Source organism: Aspergillus novofumigatus (genome assembly GCF_002847465.1).
Source record: "Aspergillus novofumigatus IBT 16806 chromosome Unknown P174scaffold_2, whole genome shotgun sequence".
Taxonomy (NCBI): domain Eukaryota; kingdom Fungi; phylum Ascomycota; class Eurotiomycetes; order Eurotiales; family Aspergillaceae; genus Aspergillus; species Aspergillus novofumigatus.
This window is the reverse complement of record NW_020194275.1, coordinates 4222694-4236686: the sequence shown is the minus strand read 5'-3', so window position 1 is coordinate 4236686 and position 13993 is coordinate 4222694. Positions and strand designations below refer to the sequence as shown.

General features: G+C 49.7%; 9 protein-coding genes across 9 annotated transcripts; 4 read left to right on the top strand and 5 right to left on the bottom strand.

Annotated features, from left to right (window-relative positions):
* Positions 1–444: 444 nt before the first annotated feature.
* Positions 445–1809, top strand: P174DRAFT_439523 (putative AhpC/TSA family thioredoxin peroxidase). The gene is made up of 3 exons (XM_024826822.1): positions 445–1135; positions 1207–1390; positions 1414–1809. Exons 1-3 carry the CDS (start codon positions 759–761, stop codon positions 1558–1560), a joined length of 708 nt encoding a protein of 235 aa, XP_024686410.1. The 5' UTR covers positions 445–758; the 3' UTR covers positions 1561–1809.
* A 375-nt stretch (positions 1810–2184) lies between these two features.
* P174DRAFT_458405 (MFS general substrate transporter) lies at positions 2185–3644 on the bottom strand (the record flags this gene model as incomplete). Its single annotated transcript, XM_024829660.1, has 5 exons — positions 2185–2723; positions 2773–2920; positions 3012–3161; positions 3191–3473; positions 3544–3644. 5 exons carry the CDS (start codon positions 3642–3644, stop codon positions 2185–2187), a joined length of 1221 nt encoding a protein of 406 aa, XP_024686409.1.
* Positions 3645–3713: 69 nt separating this feature from the next.
* Positions 3714–4182, bottom strand: P174DRAFT_429219 (uncharacterized protein; the record flags this gene model as incomplete). The annotated part of the gene is made up of 2 exons (XM_024825559.1): positions 3714–3881; positions 3937–4182. 2 exons carry the CDS (start codon positions 4180–4182, stop codon positions 3714–3716), a joined length of 414 nt encoding a protein of 137 aa, XP_024686408.1.
* A 347-nt stretch (positions 4183–4529) lies between these two features.
* Positions 4530–6778, bottom strand: P174DRAFT_418746 (uncharacterized protein; the record flags this gene model as incomplete). The annotated part of the gene is made up of 7 exons (XM_024824721.1): positions 4530–5114; positions 5180–5389; positions 5461–5506; positions 5556–5666; positions 5726–5781; positions 5839–5913; positions 6608–6778. 7 exons carry the CDS (start codon positions 6776–6778, stop codon positions 4530–4532), a joined length of 1254 nt encoding a protein of 417 aa, XP_024686407.1.
* Positions 6779–7438: 660 nt separating this feature from the next.
* Positions 7439–8561, top strand: P174DRAFT_510720 (pyrroline-5-carboxylate reductase family protein). The gene is made up of 2 exons (XM_024831709.1): positions 7439–8040; positions 8095–8561. Exons 1-2 carry the CDS (start codon positions 7491–7493, stop codon positions 8397–8399), a joined length of 855 nt encoding a protein of 284 aa, XP_024686406.1. The 5' UTR covers positions 7439–7490; the 3' UTR covers positions 8400–8561.
* Positions 8562–8850: 289 nt separating this feature from the next.
* Positions 8851–10098, top strand: P174DRAFT_418744 (uncharacterized protein; the record flags this gene model as incomplete). The annotated part of the gene is made up of 5 exons (XM_024824720.1): positions 8851–9007; positions 9058–9470; positions 9521–9889; positions 9941–9950; positions 10001–10098. 5 exons carry the CDS (start codon positions 8851–8853, stop codon positions 10096–10098), a joined length of 1047 nt encoding a protein of 348 aa, XP_024686405.1.
* Positions 10099–10147: 49 nt separating this feature from the next.
* On the bottom strand, positions 10148–10812 carry P174DRAFT_403116 (Dabb family protein). The gene is made up of 3 exons (XM_024823972.1): positions 10740–10812; positions 10458–10686; positions 10148–10394 (listed from the first exon to the last, which is right to left on the bottom strand). Exons 1-3 carry the CDS (start codon positions 10756–10758, stop codon positions 10262–10264), a joined length of 381 nt encoding a protein of 126 aa, XP_024686404.1. The 5' UTR covers positions 10759–10812; the 3' UTR covers positions 10148–10261.
* A 688-nt stretch (positions 10813–11500) lies between these two features.
* P174DRAFT_458401 (ankyrin repeat domain-containing protein) lies at positions 11501–12674 on the top strand (the record flags this gene model as incomplete). Its single annotated transcript, XM_024829659.1, has 2 exons — positions 11501–12116; positions 12406–12674. 2 exons carry the CDS (start codon positions 11501–11503, stop codon positions 12672–12674), a joined length of 885 nt encoding a protein of 294 aa, XP_024686403.1.
* A 103-nt stretch (positions 12675–12777) lies between these two features.
* Positions 12778–13747, bottom strand: P174DRAFT_449356 (DUF1115 domain protein). Its single transcript, XM_024828838.1, has one exon. It carries the CDS (start codon positions 13656–13658, stop codon positions 12786–12788), a length of 873 nt encoding a protein of 290 aa, XP_024686402.1. The 5' UTR covers positions 13659–13747; the 3' UTR covers positions 12778–12785.
* Positions 13748–13993: the final 246 nt, after the last annotated feature.

Genomic DNA, 13993 nt, shown 5'->3' with positions numbered 1-13993 from the left:
TCTTGCTTTATGGGTTTTCCTTTTCCGTACCTAGCATTATTGTCTTCCTATATTGAGTGAATCTGATATCTGAAGAAAAATAATAGATATTAATGACTATCTAAAGCTATATCTGATTTGTCACCTGTTGAATGACCCCGCAAAGTAAATCTGACAGATCGATCTATGACGTCACCCTTAAACTTTTCTGGCGCTAACCCGTTCCTGGGACAAGCATGGAGACGGGGATTTTCCAGGCCGTCTATTGGCTGCAATGTATTCCACAACAACATCACAGGAACAAACATTTTGATCAAATCATCAAATGCAATCTGGCAAGGTCCAGACCCTTCTCCCCTCCCTCACCTCTCCCTCTATCTTTCTCCCTCCTCGGTCTGACTAAATGCTGAACTTGTTATGTCATGTCTCTAAACTTGGTCTTTTCAAATGTCAACTTAGCCTGGTTCCTAGCTAATATTGAATAACCAGTCATTGATCTTGGGTCCCTTTTATACTTTTCTAATCGCAGTGAATCTCCGCGGGCTTTGAAGAGAATCAATTCCCGCTCACAATGCCTGAGGAAGTGGCATACAAGCCGTATGTTACCCACCCTTCCATGTTTTTGTCTGATGATCCGTGCTTGTTTCTGTGACATTATATGTTTTCATGTCTCCCTTTCCTCTCCTAGTTTTTTTCCTTCTTTTTCCTTGTGTGCCCTACTTGGTAATGTTTGGTCATCATGCGTCTTTGACAAGATGACGATCCGCAATGATTAGTCGATGTGCTGCCAAGTCCCTTGGACAATTCTACCTGACTATGCCTCGATCTACAGACTCCGCCTGGGATCCAAAGCCCCCAACTTCCAAGCCGACACCACCATCGGTCGTATCGACTTCTATGAGTGGATCGGCAACGACTGGGTCATCCTCTTCTCCCACCCCGAAGACTACACCCCCGTCTGCACCACCGAACTGGCAGACCTGGCCAAGCACCAGTCCGAGTTCGCAAAGCGCGGCGTCAAGCTGATCGGCCTGTCCGCCAACTCGATCGAGTCACACGATGGTTGGATCAACGACATCGCCGAGATCGCCGGCTGTTCCTTGACGTTTCCGGTCATTGGGGACGAGGATCGCAAGATCGCCCACACTTATGATATGTAAGTGGTCTCTTCACTCGCCTGCCACCACTGTTGGGCCCGACCACTAACAAAGATCTGATCTGGAACAGGCTCGATCACCAAGATGTCACCAACGTCGACGCCCGCGGCATCGCCTACACGATCCGCTCCGTCTTCATCATCGATCCCAACAAGGTCATCCGCCTCATCCAGGCCTATCCGGCCTCCACCGGTCGGAGCACGACTGAGCTGCTCCGTGTCGTGGATTCCCTACTCGCTACCGACAAGTACTCCGTCAACACCCCGCCAACTGGGAGCCAGGTGATGATGTAGTCGTCCCCGCGAGTGTCGCCGACGAGGAGGCACAGGCCAAGTTTCCAAATATGCAAACCGTGAAGCCGTATTTGCGCTTCACCCCATTGGCTAAGGAGCATATTGTTCCTCAGCATATTTTTCAGCATTAGGTGTTATTCTTCCACCGTAGATGTTATGTCTGATTTCTCTTTTCCCGATGACTTGGACCGATAAGAAGTGAATCTGCTACGTGGGATAGATGCAGGAGGCTTCAACTATGACAAATGTCTTTCAGAAGGCGTAACAGTATGACCCCATTTGGGTCTATGCTACAAACCTATAACTAGCAGCATAAGGGAACTTTCCTCTGCGTCAGCACTCACTCATTCTACCTAAATGGAGCTCATTCCATACCTCCTTAGGCTACTATGCTAACTAGATAGATTATTTAGAATAAGGTCTGAGAGAACTCAGAGAAACAATATTCCCGTGATTTTGTATGTTTCATTCAATGATGATAATTGGTTATCTCAGTATTATATATTACGTATTAAATAAGCTTAATCATCCTAGTGTGGACTGCTAAAGTTGAGATGAAAAATGCTGTGGATTTGTATATAAATAGCTGTCACTATTCTGCAGACCAGCATTAGAAATACAACACAACATCAATTTTTCATAATAGCCTAAGGCTTAGTAATGAGTAAAATTTTTCCTTAGAGGTGTGCACGTTATTGTGTTCCTCTATATGCCATTCAGTGAACCAGCAGTTGAGCAAAGGTGCAGGACTCGTTTTAAACGCCTGTTTTGTTACCCCTGGCTCGAGATTGGGTACCGGTAGAGCCGGACGTTTCAGTTATCAATTCACTTCGCAACGTCTGATCCTGAATGCCAAAGCTCATGAGCAGTCCAGTAGCTGCAAAGCAAGCATACAATATCCACATGCGACTTAGACTCTGCGAATACGCCTCCCCGACTATCTGCGCCTCTCCAGGGTTTAGAGACCGGACGAGAGCCACGTTTGCTGTAGCATTCTGGCCCAAGAAACTGTTGGCGACATCCCCAGGAAGAAGCTTTTGAAGCATGCCTTGACGTGACTGCATCTCGTTTTTTAACATGACCCCGCCGATCACGATTGACACAGAGGTAGAAAAACTCCGGATAAATCCAAAAAAGGCCGTAGCTGTGGCAACATCGTCGTGGTGCACGAAAGACTGGAGCGCGATGAGGGGAGGCTGGAATACGAGCCCCACGCCGAGCCCTCCAAGTAGCTCTAGGCCTATAATAGCGGATATTGTCGACTTGTCGGACAAAAGGGTGAATAGCAAGAAGGCTAATGTGGTAAGAGTCATACCGGAGATAGATCAACGGGAGATACCGACCGGTGCGGCGGATGATAAAGCCAGCAATGAATCCCGTCACGGCCTGGATGACGGTCATTGGCATGAGGAGAAGGCCGGATTGAAGAGGTGACAGGGAGCGACTGGATTGAAAGTATAGTGGAAGAAAGTACCAGGACGAAACATTGACCTAGATCCATCGAGATCGGTAAGTGTCAGTGAGTCTCTATGACTGAAGGGTGTTCCTAGCCTGTCCTTGCAGATCCATGCATGAAGCAGACAAACAAGGACGCATTGTTGGAAAGCCGTCGTAGAATGCGCATTGGGATCAAAGCTTTCTCCTCGGATATGATCTTCGCTTCGTAGACCACGAAAGCCGCCATTGTGAAGCCTCCAAACACGAGAAGACAGATCAAGAGAAGACAGATCACCTTGGCGGATTTCCATGAGCTATAGACACCCCAAAGTTTAGACCCAGAAGAGACATGGTAGTTAAACCAGTGATGGCCAGAGTCCCAAGCCAGTCGACTTGTCGCAAGCCGCTGCTGATTCCCGCTTGTCTCTCACGGACGCGGTCGAGACAGAAGAACAGAACAACAAACGAGACTCCGCAACAGGGAAGGTTGATCCACCAGTTCCAGCGCCAGGAAACGTACTCGGAAAAAGCACCTCCAGCCAGAGGGCCAATGCCGCTGGCAAGTCCCCATACGACGCCAGTCAGCCCAAGGTAAAATCCTCGTTCTCTACCATTTAATTGCCATAATCAGCACTGGATAATCCAGTCTCATGAATCTTGTGGTAGGCAAAACAAACCTTTCAGTAAACAAGTCACTAATGCAGATATTCACCAAAATCACTATTCCGCCAGCTGCAGCACCTTGAACCGATCGGCCTGTTAGCATCATCCCCATCATGGTGGCAGCCGCACAGATAATCGATCCAATTGCAAAGATGGAAATGGCGAGCAGTAGGATGGCTTTACGTCACCAGATATCTGACAGTTTGCCCCAGATGGGCGTCGACGCAGCACTGGCCAACTGGTACGCGGAGCCGATCCACACATAGCTCTGTCCAGAGTGGAAGGAAGACACAATGGTTGGGATTGCAGTGGTAGCAATAGTAAAGTCGAGTGCCGCTAGGAAGAGGCAAAGCTGAATATCAGATCTCAGTATAGGAATCGATCTTTTTTTGCCATGCATGACGAACCAGGGATGAGAATAAGGCAACACTCAGCCGGATTTTATTTCGAGAACTGCTACAAGATGGGTTGGCCATAGCTCCACTAATAGATGTAGGATCCTGTGGCTGCTGCTCTGCTGTAGATGTGTTTTGACAATGAAGGACAGAGTGGTGGATGTCTGTATTTGTTAATGGTGTGTGGCACGAAGGTGAGGGTAGTTGGTCTCTTGCAGCCCCTGGGATGTTGGAAGTGGCTGCCTTGGATGATGACATTTGGAAATCCAGTTCCTGCAGGGACGCGGAAGTTTATAGCATGATAAACCTTGATGTTGATTCATATCTTGGAAAGCAGAGACAAAGTAAGGTGGGACTATTTATTTGGCTGTGCTGCCGAAAAACTGGCGGTGTGCTTGATAGACGTCTCTGCAGGAAACACACATCATCTGCTAAAGAACCACCTTGAATCAGTTAGAGACAAAACAAAAATACACCTGTAGGTATTCGGTATGTTAGTAATTCATGGGTTTCTGCTGGCAGTAAGCACCTAACTATTTTTAGGTTTCAATTTCTCTTCCCTTAGGCGTATTGAATGATTTGAATCATCATATAGTAGAGAGTTGTCATATAGATGGGATATGCGGCTGCGAGATCGCGGTGAAGCCGAACCGATCAGAAGGCTGGTGAGCGTCCGGGTCCCCGTTCTTGTACCGTAAGACCCCTAAAGCTGCAATCATCTGCGAGTAGCCACCGTCAGGCATGCGGATGGAGTAGTCCATTTGTTTGTTGTCGAGCCGGACCAGAGCCAAGTATCGCTCCCCCGCCCAGATCAGGAACGTTTCTGCGCGGCGTGGTTCGATGTAATGCCCATCAACCTCGTAGATCCACATCTCGTGCTCGTCGATCGTGGGCTGCATCGAGCCTGCAATGCAGTTGATACTGACCCATAGATCGCTGGCATCAACCTCGATAACCTCCGTGGGACCGGTGGAGGGTCTGCAGCCCCCTTGTAACCCCGGAGGGATGGCGGAGACGTTGCCATCCTTAAGCCACGGGCCTTCAGCATAAGCAGCGAATGGAAAGCAACTGTGAGTGTCAATATTGCGTGTCTCAATCTTGAAGAGAAGAACAAGGTCATACCCCTTGTCGGGGATGTTATCATTTGGCCAGCTTTTGTGCATGAAGGGAATTTGCTTGTCAATGAGCCACTAATGACCAGGGCAACACACGCTCCCTTTTCCGTTGATCAAAATATTATCGACGCAGCTGAGACGGTCAGCGTGTGGAACGAGGCAGAAGAGTCATCATTCTCGTACAATATCTGGAGATGGCTATTTGCGTCGGCCTCTTTGTACTGGGATGAGTTGTAATAACCCCAGTCTGAGAGCGCGATAATCTGAGGATCATTGGCAGCGCGTTCCATGACTTGGATCTCCACTGGACCTTGGCTGATCGTCGCCCATGGTCCTGGAGTTCCTGGCTTCTGTCATGAGTGTGTTAGCATTTGATCGTCGCAGAGGAATAAGCACATGCAGACTACCGAATAAAGAGCACCCCATACAGACCATCCAACAGGTTGGCTCGTAAATACGAATGGTACCTGACTCGATCAATCTCCGGCTTGCTCTTGGGAAGCACCTAGTACATACCAGTATTGACCGGGAGGACTTGCAGTGCAGCGATAGACATAGCGCTCGCCGGGCTCAAGAGGCGTTTGACTCAGACCAGGAACGCCATCTGACCACGGGGTATTTTGCATCCTGTCGAGTCGTCATCGGATCTCATGATGCATTGTAGAATATGCGAGGATAAGGCCTACAGAATTCCATGCCAATGGATGGTGGTATTCTGGTGCATATGGTTGTTGATGACGATCTGAAGGACTATAAGCCTTAATATTCCCAACGCATGTTAAAATGATAAAGAGCGTACTTCCACATCATCTCCCTCGTCCAAAATCAAAGTAGGCGAGCGAAACTGGCCGTTTTTGTCCTGATCATATGGCGACTTTGACCATTGTGAGCACCTTCTTCCCAGGTCAGAGTCAGTTCGCGTTTGACATGCGCAGCAGATGCTGTGAGCACACGGCTCAGTAATAGGAACAGTATTGTAAGGCGACTCTCTATGCCGAAGAGTAGAAAAATGAAGAAGGAAAGAGAGAGTTGAAGACCAAGGCCGGATGTGGTCAGCACCACGAGAAGGACAATTGGAGAGACAGTCATAAACTGGTCTGGGTTTCGTCTGCAGGAGATAAGCCAGGAGAATTCACTGGTCGATATATGTTGAACTTGTTTAATTGCAAGATTACTCGTAAGGAATATAAGTGGATATCGATATAGCAGTGAATACAGCCATTGCCATTAAGAACTTCCCAAGCATAGCGCTGCCTCATGACTGCTTCCCTTCGTGTGTTTATTTACTTATTGGCAGTTCTGAGGCTCGCCTTCCAGGGTATCCCAAAGACTTACACCCTGAGGGGGGTTCTGGGTGTACGCATTTCCTCCTTAGTTTTCCTTGCTTTTTTCGTCTGGATCACTAACATATCGGCCATTGTAGCCGGTTATGGCCCCAGGTCTTTCGCTGGCCAATGCAGAGTATTTCCTTTTACGTCTGTCGAGATATTCTGCGGTTGCCCCGTCATTCACTAGTCGAACGGTATGTGAATATCACATGCGTTTTCGCCATCTCTGTTTTTCTGCACCTCGCGATCGACGGACGAGCAGGCATCTGGCTCCCTTATAGCGGTGCTTTGCGCTGCTTCCTGGTCCAACCGCTTGGTATCATGATCGAAGACGCTGTGCAGGAGGCATTCCGGCGTTTCAGGGGCAGCACCAAGCAGCACAGTACCCTCTGGACAAGGCTGATCGGGCATCTCTGGGTTTGGGGACTCCTCACGCTGGTGGCGCCGCTCTACAATTTCCCTCTCTTTCGGTATCAGGATCCGACGAAGAATGGGGTTTCGTTTTCAGTCATTAGGTTCGTTCACGGCCTCTCTGAAAGGTAATCCGTCATATTACCGGGGCAATGGCTCTGGGAGATATGTCTCGACTTCGACATTAGACTTAAGACAGTCCGTGCTCCACTGGGCCAGACAGGCTCCAGAATGCAGTGACTATGGATCCACAATTCTAGTGTCGGCCCATAGCAAGATCTGTCAAAAATCTAATAGTCGACAAGTCCTGTCAAAATAGCAGTGATCTGTGTTCAAATTCGTGCTGGTGCAAAAACTTGCATTTGATGAGCAGTGGCGTGTATCTAGCCTTGTTGATAGTATGCCCTTTTAGTCAACGCATTGCACATATACCCTTATGATAAGTCTCCACAGAATACTGTACAAGTTGTGCTATCTCTGGAAAGGCGGATTCCCCATTGTAAGCATCAGATATCCCCATAGCTGGTGTTCACCGGGCCGGCACCGGGAAGAAGAACAACCCCGCGTTTCCGGTGGGGCTAGACCCCTCCGCCGACATCGGGCCGTCCTTGATCCGACGCGTCTGCAAAGTTGCATCATTTATCTGGTGTACAAAACTACAGACTACAGAGCATTCAGTCTGTTACATCGACATCAAACTGCATATTTCAAAATGCCTTCCTTACAGCAGAGCAAGCTCGCCTTCATCGGCGGCGGCAACATGGCCTCGGCCATCATCGGAGGTCTCGTGAGCCAGGACATGAACCCCGCCAACATCACCGTCTCCGAGCCATGGGATGTCAACCGCGAAAAGATCGGGAAGTTGGGCGTACAGACGACGACCTCCAATGGTGAAGCTGCGGGCAACGCAGATATTGTGGTCATTGCCGTCAAGCCTCAAACCACCAAGAATGTCTGTCAGGAGCTTGCCACCGCCTGGTCCCAGCGCACATCGCTCCCTGTGGTCGTCAGCATTGCGGCGGGTATTACGCTCAATAGCTTGAAAGAGTGGCTCAAGACGAGTGATGGCCGGACCGCGCATATCGTCCGCGTCATGCCCAACACTCCCGCCCTGGTCAAGGAAGGCGCATCGGGTCTTCTGGCTAGCGACGATGTGACGGCAGAGGAGAAGGAGCTCATCGGAGCTCTACTCCAGACCGTAAGCAAGGCCACCGAGTGGGTGGATAAGGAGGAACTGCTAGATGTGGTGACCGGTCTGTCCGGTGAGTATCTTGGGCGCCTCCATGCAGATGACACGTGAATCTAACATTGACTAGGATCTGGACCTGCGTATTTCTTCGCTATGGTGGAACACTTGGTTGCCAGTGCCACTGCTCTGGGTCTCTCCAAGGAGCAGGCCACGCGGTTGGCGGCTCAGACCTGCCTGGGTGCAGGCAAGATGCTGGTCGAGTCGTCGGAGGAACCGGCCCAGCTGCGCAAGAACGTGACGAGTCCAAACGGTACAACGCACGCCGCGCTGCAGACTTTTGAGTCGCTGAATTTCAAGGATATCGTGGACAAGGCAGTAAAGGCCGCCACATCTCGTGCGGCGGAACTCGGAGAGACACTCGGAAAGCTCTAGACAGGTTGGCAAGGAAATTCAATCGCATCACTAGGAGTAGATCTAAAACATGGAATTTTAAAATGAACCCTAACCCTTTTATGCGCTATGCCGATTCAAGAGCGAGCCCTCAACGCAGACGGCCCATCATTTTAGCACTTAACTTTGTATAAACCAGCTCTTTGTCTCAAGAACAGTTGGTTCAAGAAAAATCACGTGTATCTTCTTTTATGTTTCAATCAAATGATTCAAATGATATAGACCACCTATAGACCATGAATGCCGTATATTCTATTACAGATCTAGGGTGGGGTGTTTGTCGGCCAACGATATATAGTTATATCGGAGTGTAGCCAATGTTATCTCCGTGTATACGGCCGTTTCCGACGCCAACGACCTCCATGCTCTTTAAACTGACTCCAAAGCACCTTCTCTCCTTCAACGGACAAATGCATTATTTGAATAGGACATAATGGCAGCAAATCTAGCTGTCGCTTGCAGACAGCGCCCTTTCAGCCGGTGCGCCCGCGCTATAAGCAGCTCCGCTTGTTCCCCAACTGTCGCTGTATTGTTCCAGGCCATCGATCCGCCTGTCATTAATGGCGTGCGCAAACCTCGCAAGCCTGGAGGTAAGTGACTCTCTGCATTTGAATATGAACGGCACTCAGTATAATCATAGGATACCAGGACTCTGGAGCGGATATTGCCTATGCCCTGCGACAAAAGGGCTTATGGGTCCTCACTCCCAATCCATCGCCATCGGATTCCTCTCACGAAGGCTGGTCCTTCCCCGATACAGAAGAGGGAATCTACTCCGCCGTTCAGCAAGGCGCTACTCATCTCTGGGCAAATACTATCCTGTTTGCTTCACACCCTCTGCAGACGTTCAGCCGATTGACTCCTCTGGCGTCCGATCTCTACGTCGTTGGGCAACCGCCCGGCTTGGTCGAGAACTTCGATGACAAGGCTTTCTTGAACAACAAACTGCGCGAACTTTGTGGACTCACCTTGCCTCGTGCGTGGATGGTTGACCCTGATAATGTCCGCCAGATCGTCAATCAGATCGATCGTTATCCGATCGTGGGGAAAGCGGTGCGGGGCCGAGGAGCCATGGCGTCCGAGTATGCCATAACACCGCTCAGTTACTACAACATGCCGAAGCCTTACTCGCAGAATCTCCGCTGATCATGCTCGAGGAGTTTCTTACGGGGGAGGAGGCGACTATCACCCTCATGCCGCCGACGCCTTCTCACCGGGACTACTGGAGTATGGTGCCAGTGATGCGCTTCAATCATGCGGACGGTATTGCTCCATATAATGGGGTGATGGCGGTCACTGCCAATTCTCGCGTGGTGTCGGAGGACGAAATGAAAGATCCTGCGTACAATAAGGTCATGCGACAGTGCGAAGGGGTCTCCAGACTGATTGGTGCCACTGCGCCGATTCGGGTAGATGTGCGACGGTCCCGAGAGGGTTCGGAATTCGCTCTGTTCGATATCAATATGAAGCCAGTAAGCACTTGCTTTCACCTTCCTGTCTGTAATTATACTGAACGGTTTTAGAATATGACCGGTCGAGGGCGGCCAGGACGGGAGGATCAGGCTAGCTTGACTGCCAGGCAGCATCAGCTATGGGCTGGGACTATGGCACGCTGTTGCAGCATATTCTGGAAGGCGCCCAACCCCTGGGGCAATTCCGCAACTACCGCAGTCCATTTTAGCATCTTACTTTTGGCTATACAGTAACAAACATTATCACTTGTAGCCAAACCTTCCTCTCTGTCAGTTGTCCTAGAGACCCCGACACCACTACATAATCAGACAAGACGCTACGTTTCGAGTCTTTGTAATAAAGCTAACCGCGACTTCAAAAGTAGATAAGCTTTATTCCTTTGCTAGCCCTTGTGTAAGGCCATCAATTGGCAAGAAATTCCACATGTACTCGTCCTCCGGCGCCACTTCAAAGTCAAACCGGATGAGGTCCTCCTTGTAGGGGAACATATATGTGCTGGTAACCCTATCTCTTTGTCAGCGTCACCTAATCGCTAACTATTAACTGCCTTGCTCGAGTTGCACATACCAATGATGCTCCTTGCTGGCCTGATATGCTTCCAAAGCTTCCCGGTTCTCATGGAAGCTCAACAGCGCGATCTCAAACCCTTTGCTTCTCTCGATCGGATCAGTAATTGATGGCCCGCCAACCACCAGCCGGTGGCCCTTGACACAGTCGAGGTCCTTGAGTTTCTTGAGTTCGCGGACAAAGGTATCTTTATGCTCCTGCGTCACCTCTGGACGGAACTTGAACAGGACTGGATTATATTAGTACGACGTGTTGAGTTGATTTACTCGAAAACAGACTTACCCATATGTACGATCGTCATTGTAGCGAGTAAATCGTATGAGCCTCGGTTGGGTCAATTCGGAGGAAATTGTTGGTTGCGGAAGAGATGAAAGAGTAAGGGTGACTCACTAAAATCAGTGGTTGATTCTCAACTCGGCCACTTTCCGCATTATCCTCGGTCCCAAATCCCAATGTCCGCCCTCGCAGATATGAATTTGGGACTCATAACCCCGAACTTTATTATCCAGCTATACTTCCTGTCTTCTGATCCATGCTTGCAGTTCTGATGCTCTCTCCTAACATCTATTCAGGATGGCTTCATTATCGGTCTTGGAATTGAGACGTCAGAACAGGGACCGCTAAGTTACCACTACAACAAATCGACAACTACTGTAGGTAAATACCAGAGTATGATACTCCATACTGGTGCCTGTTACCTACTGCATGTCGCCGAAGGGTTCTGATCCTCTCTTGAATCCAGGAGTCTTCTCTAACCATCTAACTGACCCCCTTAATAATAATTACGCTTTGCGGCTTAGCCTGGATTACGAAGGTGATAACCGATACTTAAAAGGAGTATAACCATGTCTCAAAAGTCACTTAGTCTAAGCTTTTCTTGTCTTCTAGCCTATTTGATTTGGCAAATAGCTTTAACTATTGCGGTGCCTTCCGCCATGGTTACAAATATCTAATTCTCCTTCATACTTTCCACGCAGCATTCCGTCAACAGCCCTCAACATTCCAATATATCACAACATAAATTTAGGTGTCAAAGCAATAGAATGACACCAACACTCGTCAGCCTCCCAAGCAAGCTCCTCCAGGCCATCGCGGACCACATCCCCTCAGAGCCTGAAGTCCGCTGTCTCGCTCAAAGCCACCCTCAACTTGACAGCATTCTAACACCCTACATCAGGGCCCGCAAGGACCGCAAGGAGCGCAGTAACCTCCTCATCTCCGCCATACAAAATTCCAAACCGCCCCAACTCTGTCAGCTTCTGCTTCGTGATGGCGCTGACCCCGAAATGAGAGTGCGGACTGAACAGGGCAAGACGGCCCTCCACTTTGCTGCTGAGACAGGTCAGACAGTGGTTGCGCGCCTGTTACTGTTGCATAAACGTAGCCTCTTAAACATCCGCGACGGGATCGGGCGGACGCCTCTCATGTCCGCTGCGGAGGGCGGGCATGGAGCCGTGGTGCGGACGCTGCTTTCTGCACAGTATGGGCCTGCAGATGTGACTCTGCGCAGCTGCAGGAATCGAAGTGTCCTCTGGTATGCTGCCAACGGGGGCAATGTTAAAATTGTGCAGATGTTGCTGGATACCGGGTACCTTGATCATAATGCTGCGGACAATGACGGGGTGACCCCATTTGCATGTGCTACGAGCGAGGGCCATTGTGAGGTTATGCGGTTCTTGCTGTCCTTGGAAGGGGTCGATCCAGATTGTCGGATGTATCAAGGGAAGGACACCATTATTCCTGGCTGCTGGTAACGGGAAGGAGGAGGCTGTTAGGTACTTACTGACTCTCAGGGTGGATCCAGACGCAAAAACTGGCCATCGGGAAACGCCATTACTGGAGGCAGCCAGGAGGGGACACGCGGGGGTTGTGCAGCAGCTGTTGGCGGTTGAGGGAGTAGATCCAGATGCTGCTGACGGTCACCAGAGAACTCCGCTGATCGCGGCAGCGCTCCGTGGGCATGCGGAGGTCGTTAAGCTATTGCTGGCAACAGGCAGGGTGCAATTTGATGCAAGAGATCACCAAGGGATGACACCATTAATGTGGGCAGCCAAATTTCAACGGACTCCAGTTGTTGAGCTCTTGCTGTCAACCGGCCAGCTGCAGGTTGATTTTGATTTGAGCGAGTTGAGGAAGGGACCAAGGCTATTTGGCCCACCAAAGTTGGATCAGTCTCTCGTCAAGCTTCTCGATGCTTACAAGAAACGCGATGCATAATTGAAACCAGTCTGCCTCTTGAAGGACCGCCTTGACTAGGAATAATGCTACAGATATGATGGACTCCGAGGTAACACTCCCAGATAGCCTCGCGAACGATAATGACTGATATCAAAAGATCACTTTTTCAAATGCTTCACGCAACCCTCGCGCCTGTAGCCACGTCTCTAATGCTTGCATGTCGCCCCGATTGGCTCTGTGGCCACTTCGTTCCCCTAATGAATCCGTGATTTCCTCCATCCCAGAGAACACTCTCTGAACGTCCTTCGTCTCCCGATATCTCTCGCTGACCTTTTTCTGATGGCTGGGGATATCGCCCCAGGAGTGTGTCTTAATGAAGCTCATATAAGCATCGATGTTCGCTGACATACCCTCTAGACACAACACACCAGGTTTTCCGGCCAACACAAAGCCAGTGAGAGAATAATCAGGGGCGTGATTGACCAGATCGTTCCTCTTTTCTCGCGTTGAGAGAGACGGGAAATAGAACCAGACTCGCACGATCGGTCCGGATCTACTCTCGGTACTTTCAGACTTTGATGCCCGCTGAGCCTCTAAGAAGCGGAGCGCTTCATCCTGGACGTATTCAAGGGCCTCAAACAGGTCATCTGAAGGCATTGCAGCGGCCATCCTTGCCAGCTCAGCTCTAGACATCCAGTCTGGTTGCCGTAGTGAGTAAGTTAATGACGGCGGCTGTGCTATATCTGGAGCATCACCTTGGACCGGGATTGATATGTTGACTTGTATTGATTTTTCTCCCCCCGCAATCGGTAAACAGACTGCAAGGTGTAAGGTTGAAGGAATCCCCGAGGGCACCGCAGATGGATTCTCGCACCAGTTGCGGAGTTTCTCAATGCATTGAGTGGTGGCCACAGGTATGTCAATCTCGCCAGGAGATGGGAACATGGCTGTCAGGAGGTCGATTGTGGATAATTGAGACTCCATCACGTCCGGTGGTAGCAGGGATAATTGTTTTTGTGCCATTTTGGGCACGTCAAACCGCGGATTGCCTGCGTAGCTCTTTTGAGGTCGGCTGCAAAAGATCCTGGCTTTAAGTAGCCGTGATTGTTTGGCTAGGTCAATAATGATATTCTAGGATATGCATAGCAGCTAAGGTTGGACCTAAAAAGGAAAGATACTATTACCTACCCCCGGGCCCTGGCGCACTTATTATTGGAAAACACACTAAACTTGAAATAGGCTAGCACGTGACTGTGCAGCTTTGACTGGTCTGGATTGGATAAGCAGAAAAACGCACATCCATGCGACGTGTACTTTTATTTTATATGTATTGATTTCCTACTTCTCATGATATAGGT

Bases quoted from the DNA above. Each gene is read 5' to 3' on its own strand.
- P174DRAFT_449356 (XM_024828838.1), bottom strand. From the start codon at position 13,658: ATGGCACAAAAACAATTATCCCTGCTACCACCGGACGTGATGGAGTCT.
- P174DRAFT_403116 (XM_024823972.1), bottom strand. The intron at 10,395-10,457 runs GTATGTGCAACT...ACAAAGAGATAG, and splicing joins GCCAGCAAGGAGCATCATTG to GGTTACCAGCACATATATGT.
- P174DRAFT_439523 (XM_024826822.1), top strand. From the start codon at position 759: ATGTGCTGCCAAGTCCCTTGGACAATTCTACCTGACTATGCCTCGATC. The intron at 1,136-1,206 runs GTAAGTGGTCTC...GATCTGGAACAG, and splicing joins ATCGCCCACACTTATGATAT to GCTCGATCACCAAGATGTCA.
- P174DRAFT_510720 (XM_024831709.1), top strand. From the start codon at position 7,491: ATGCCTTCCTTACAGCAGAGCAAGCTCGCCTTCATCGGCGGCGGCAAC. The intron at 8,041-8,094 runs GTGAGTATCTTG...AACATTGACTAG, and splicing joins TGTGGTGACCGGTCTGTCCG to GATCTGGACCTGCGTATTTC.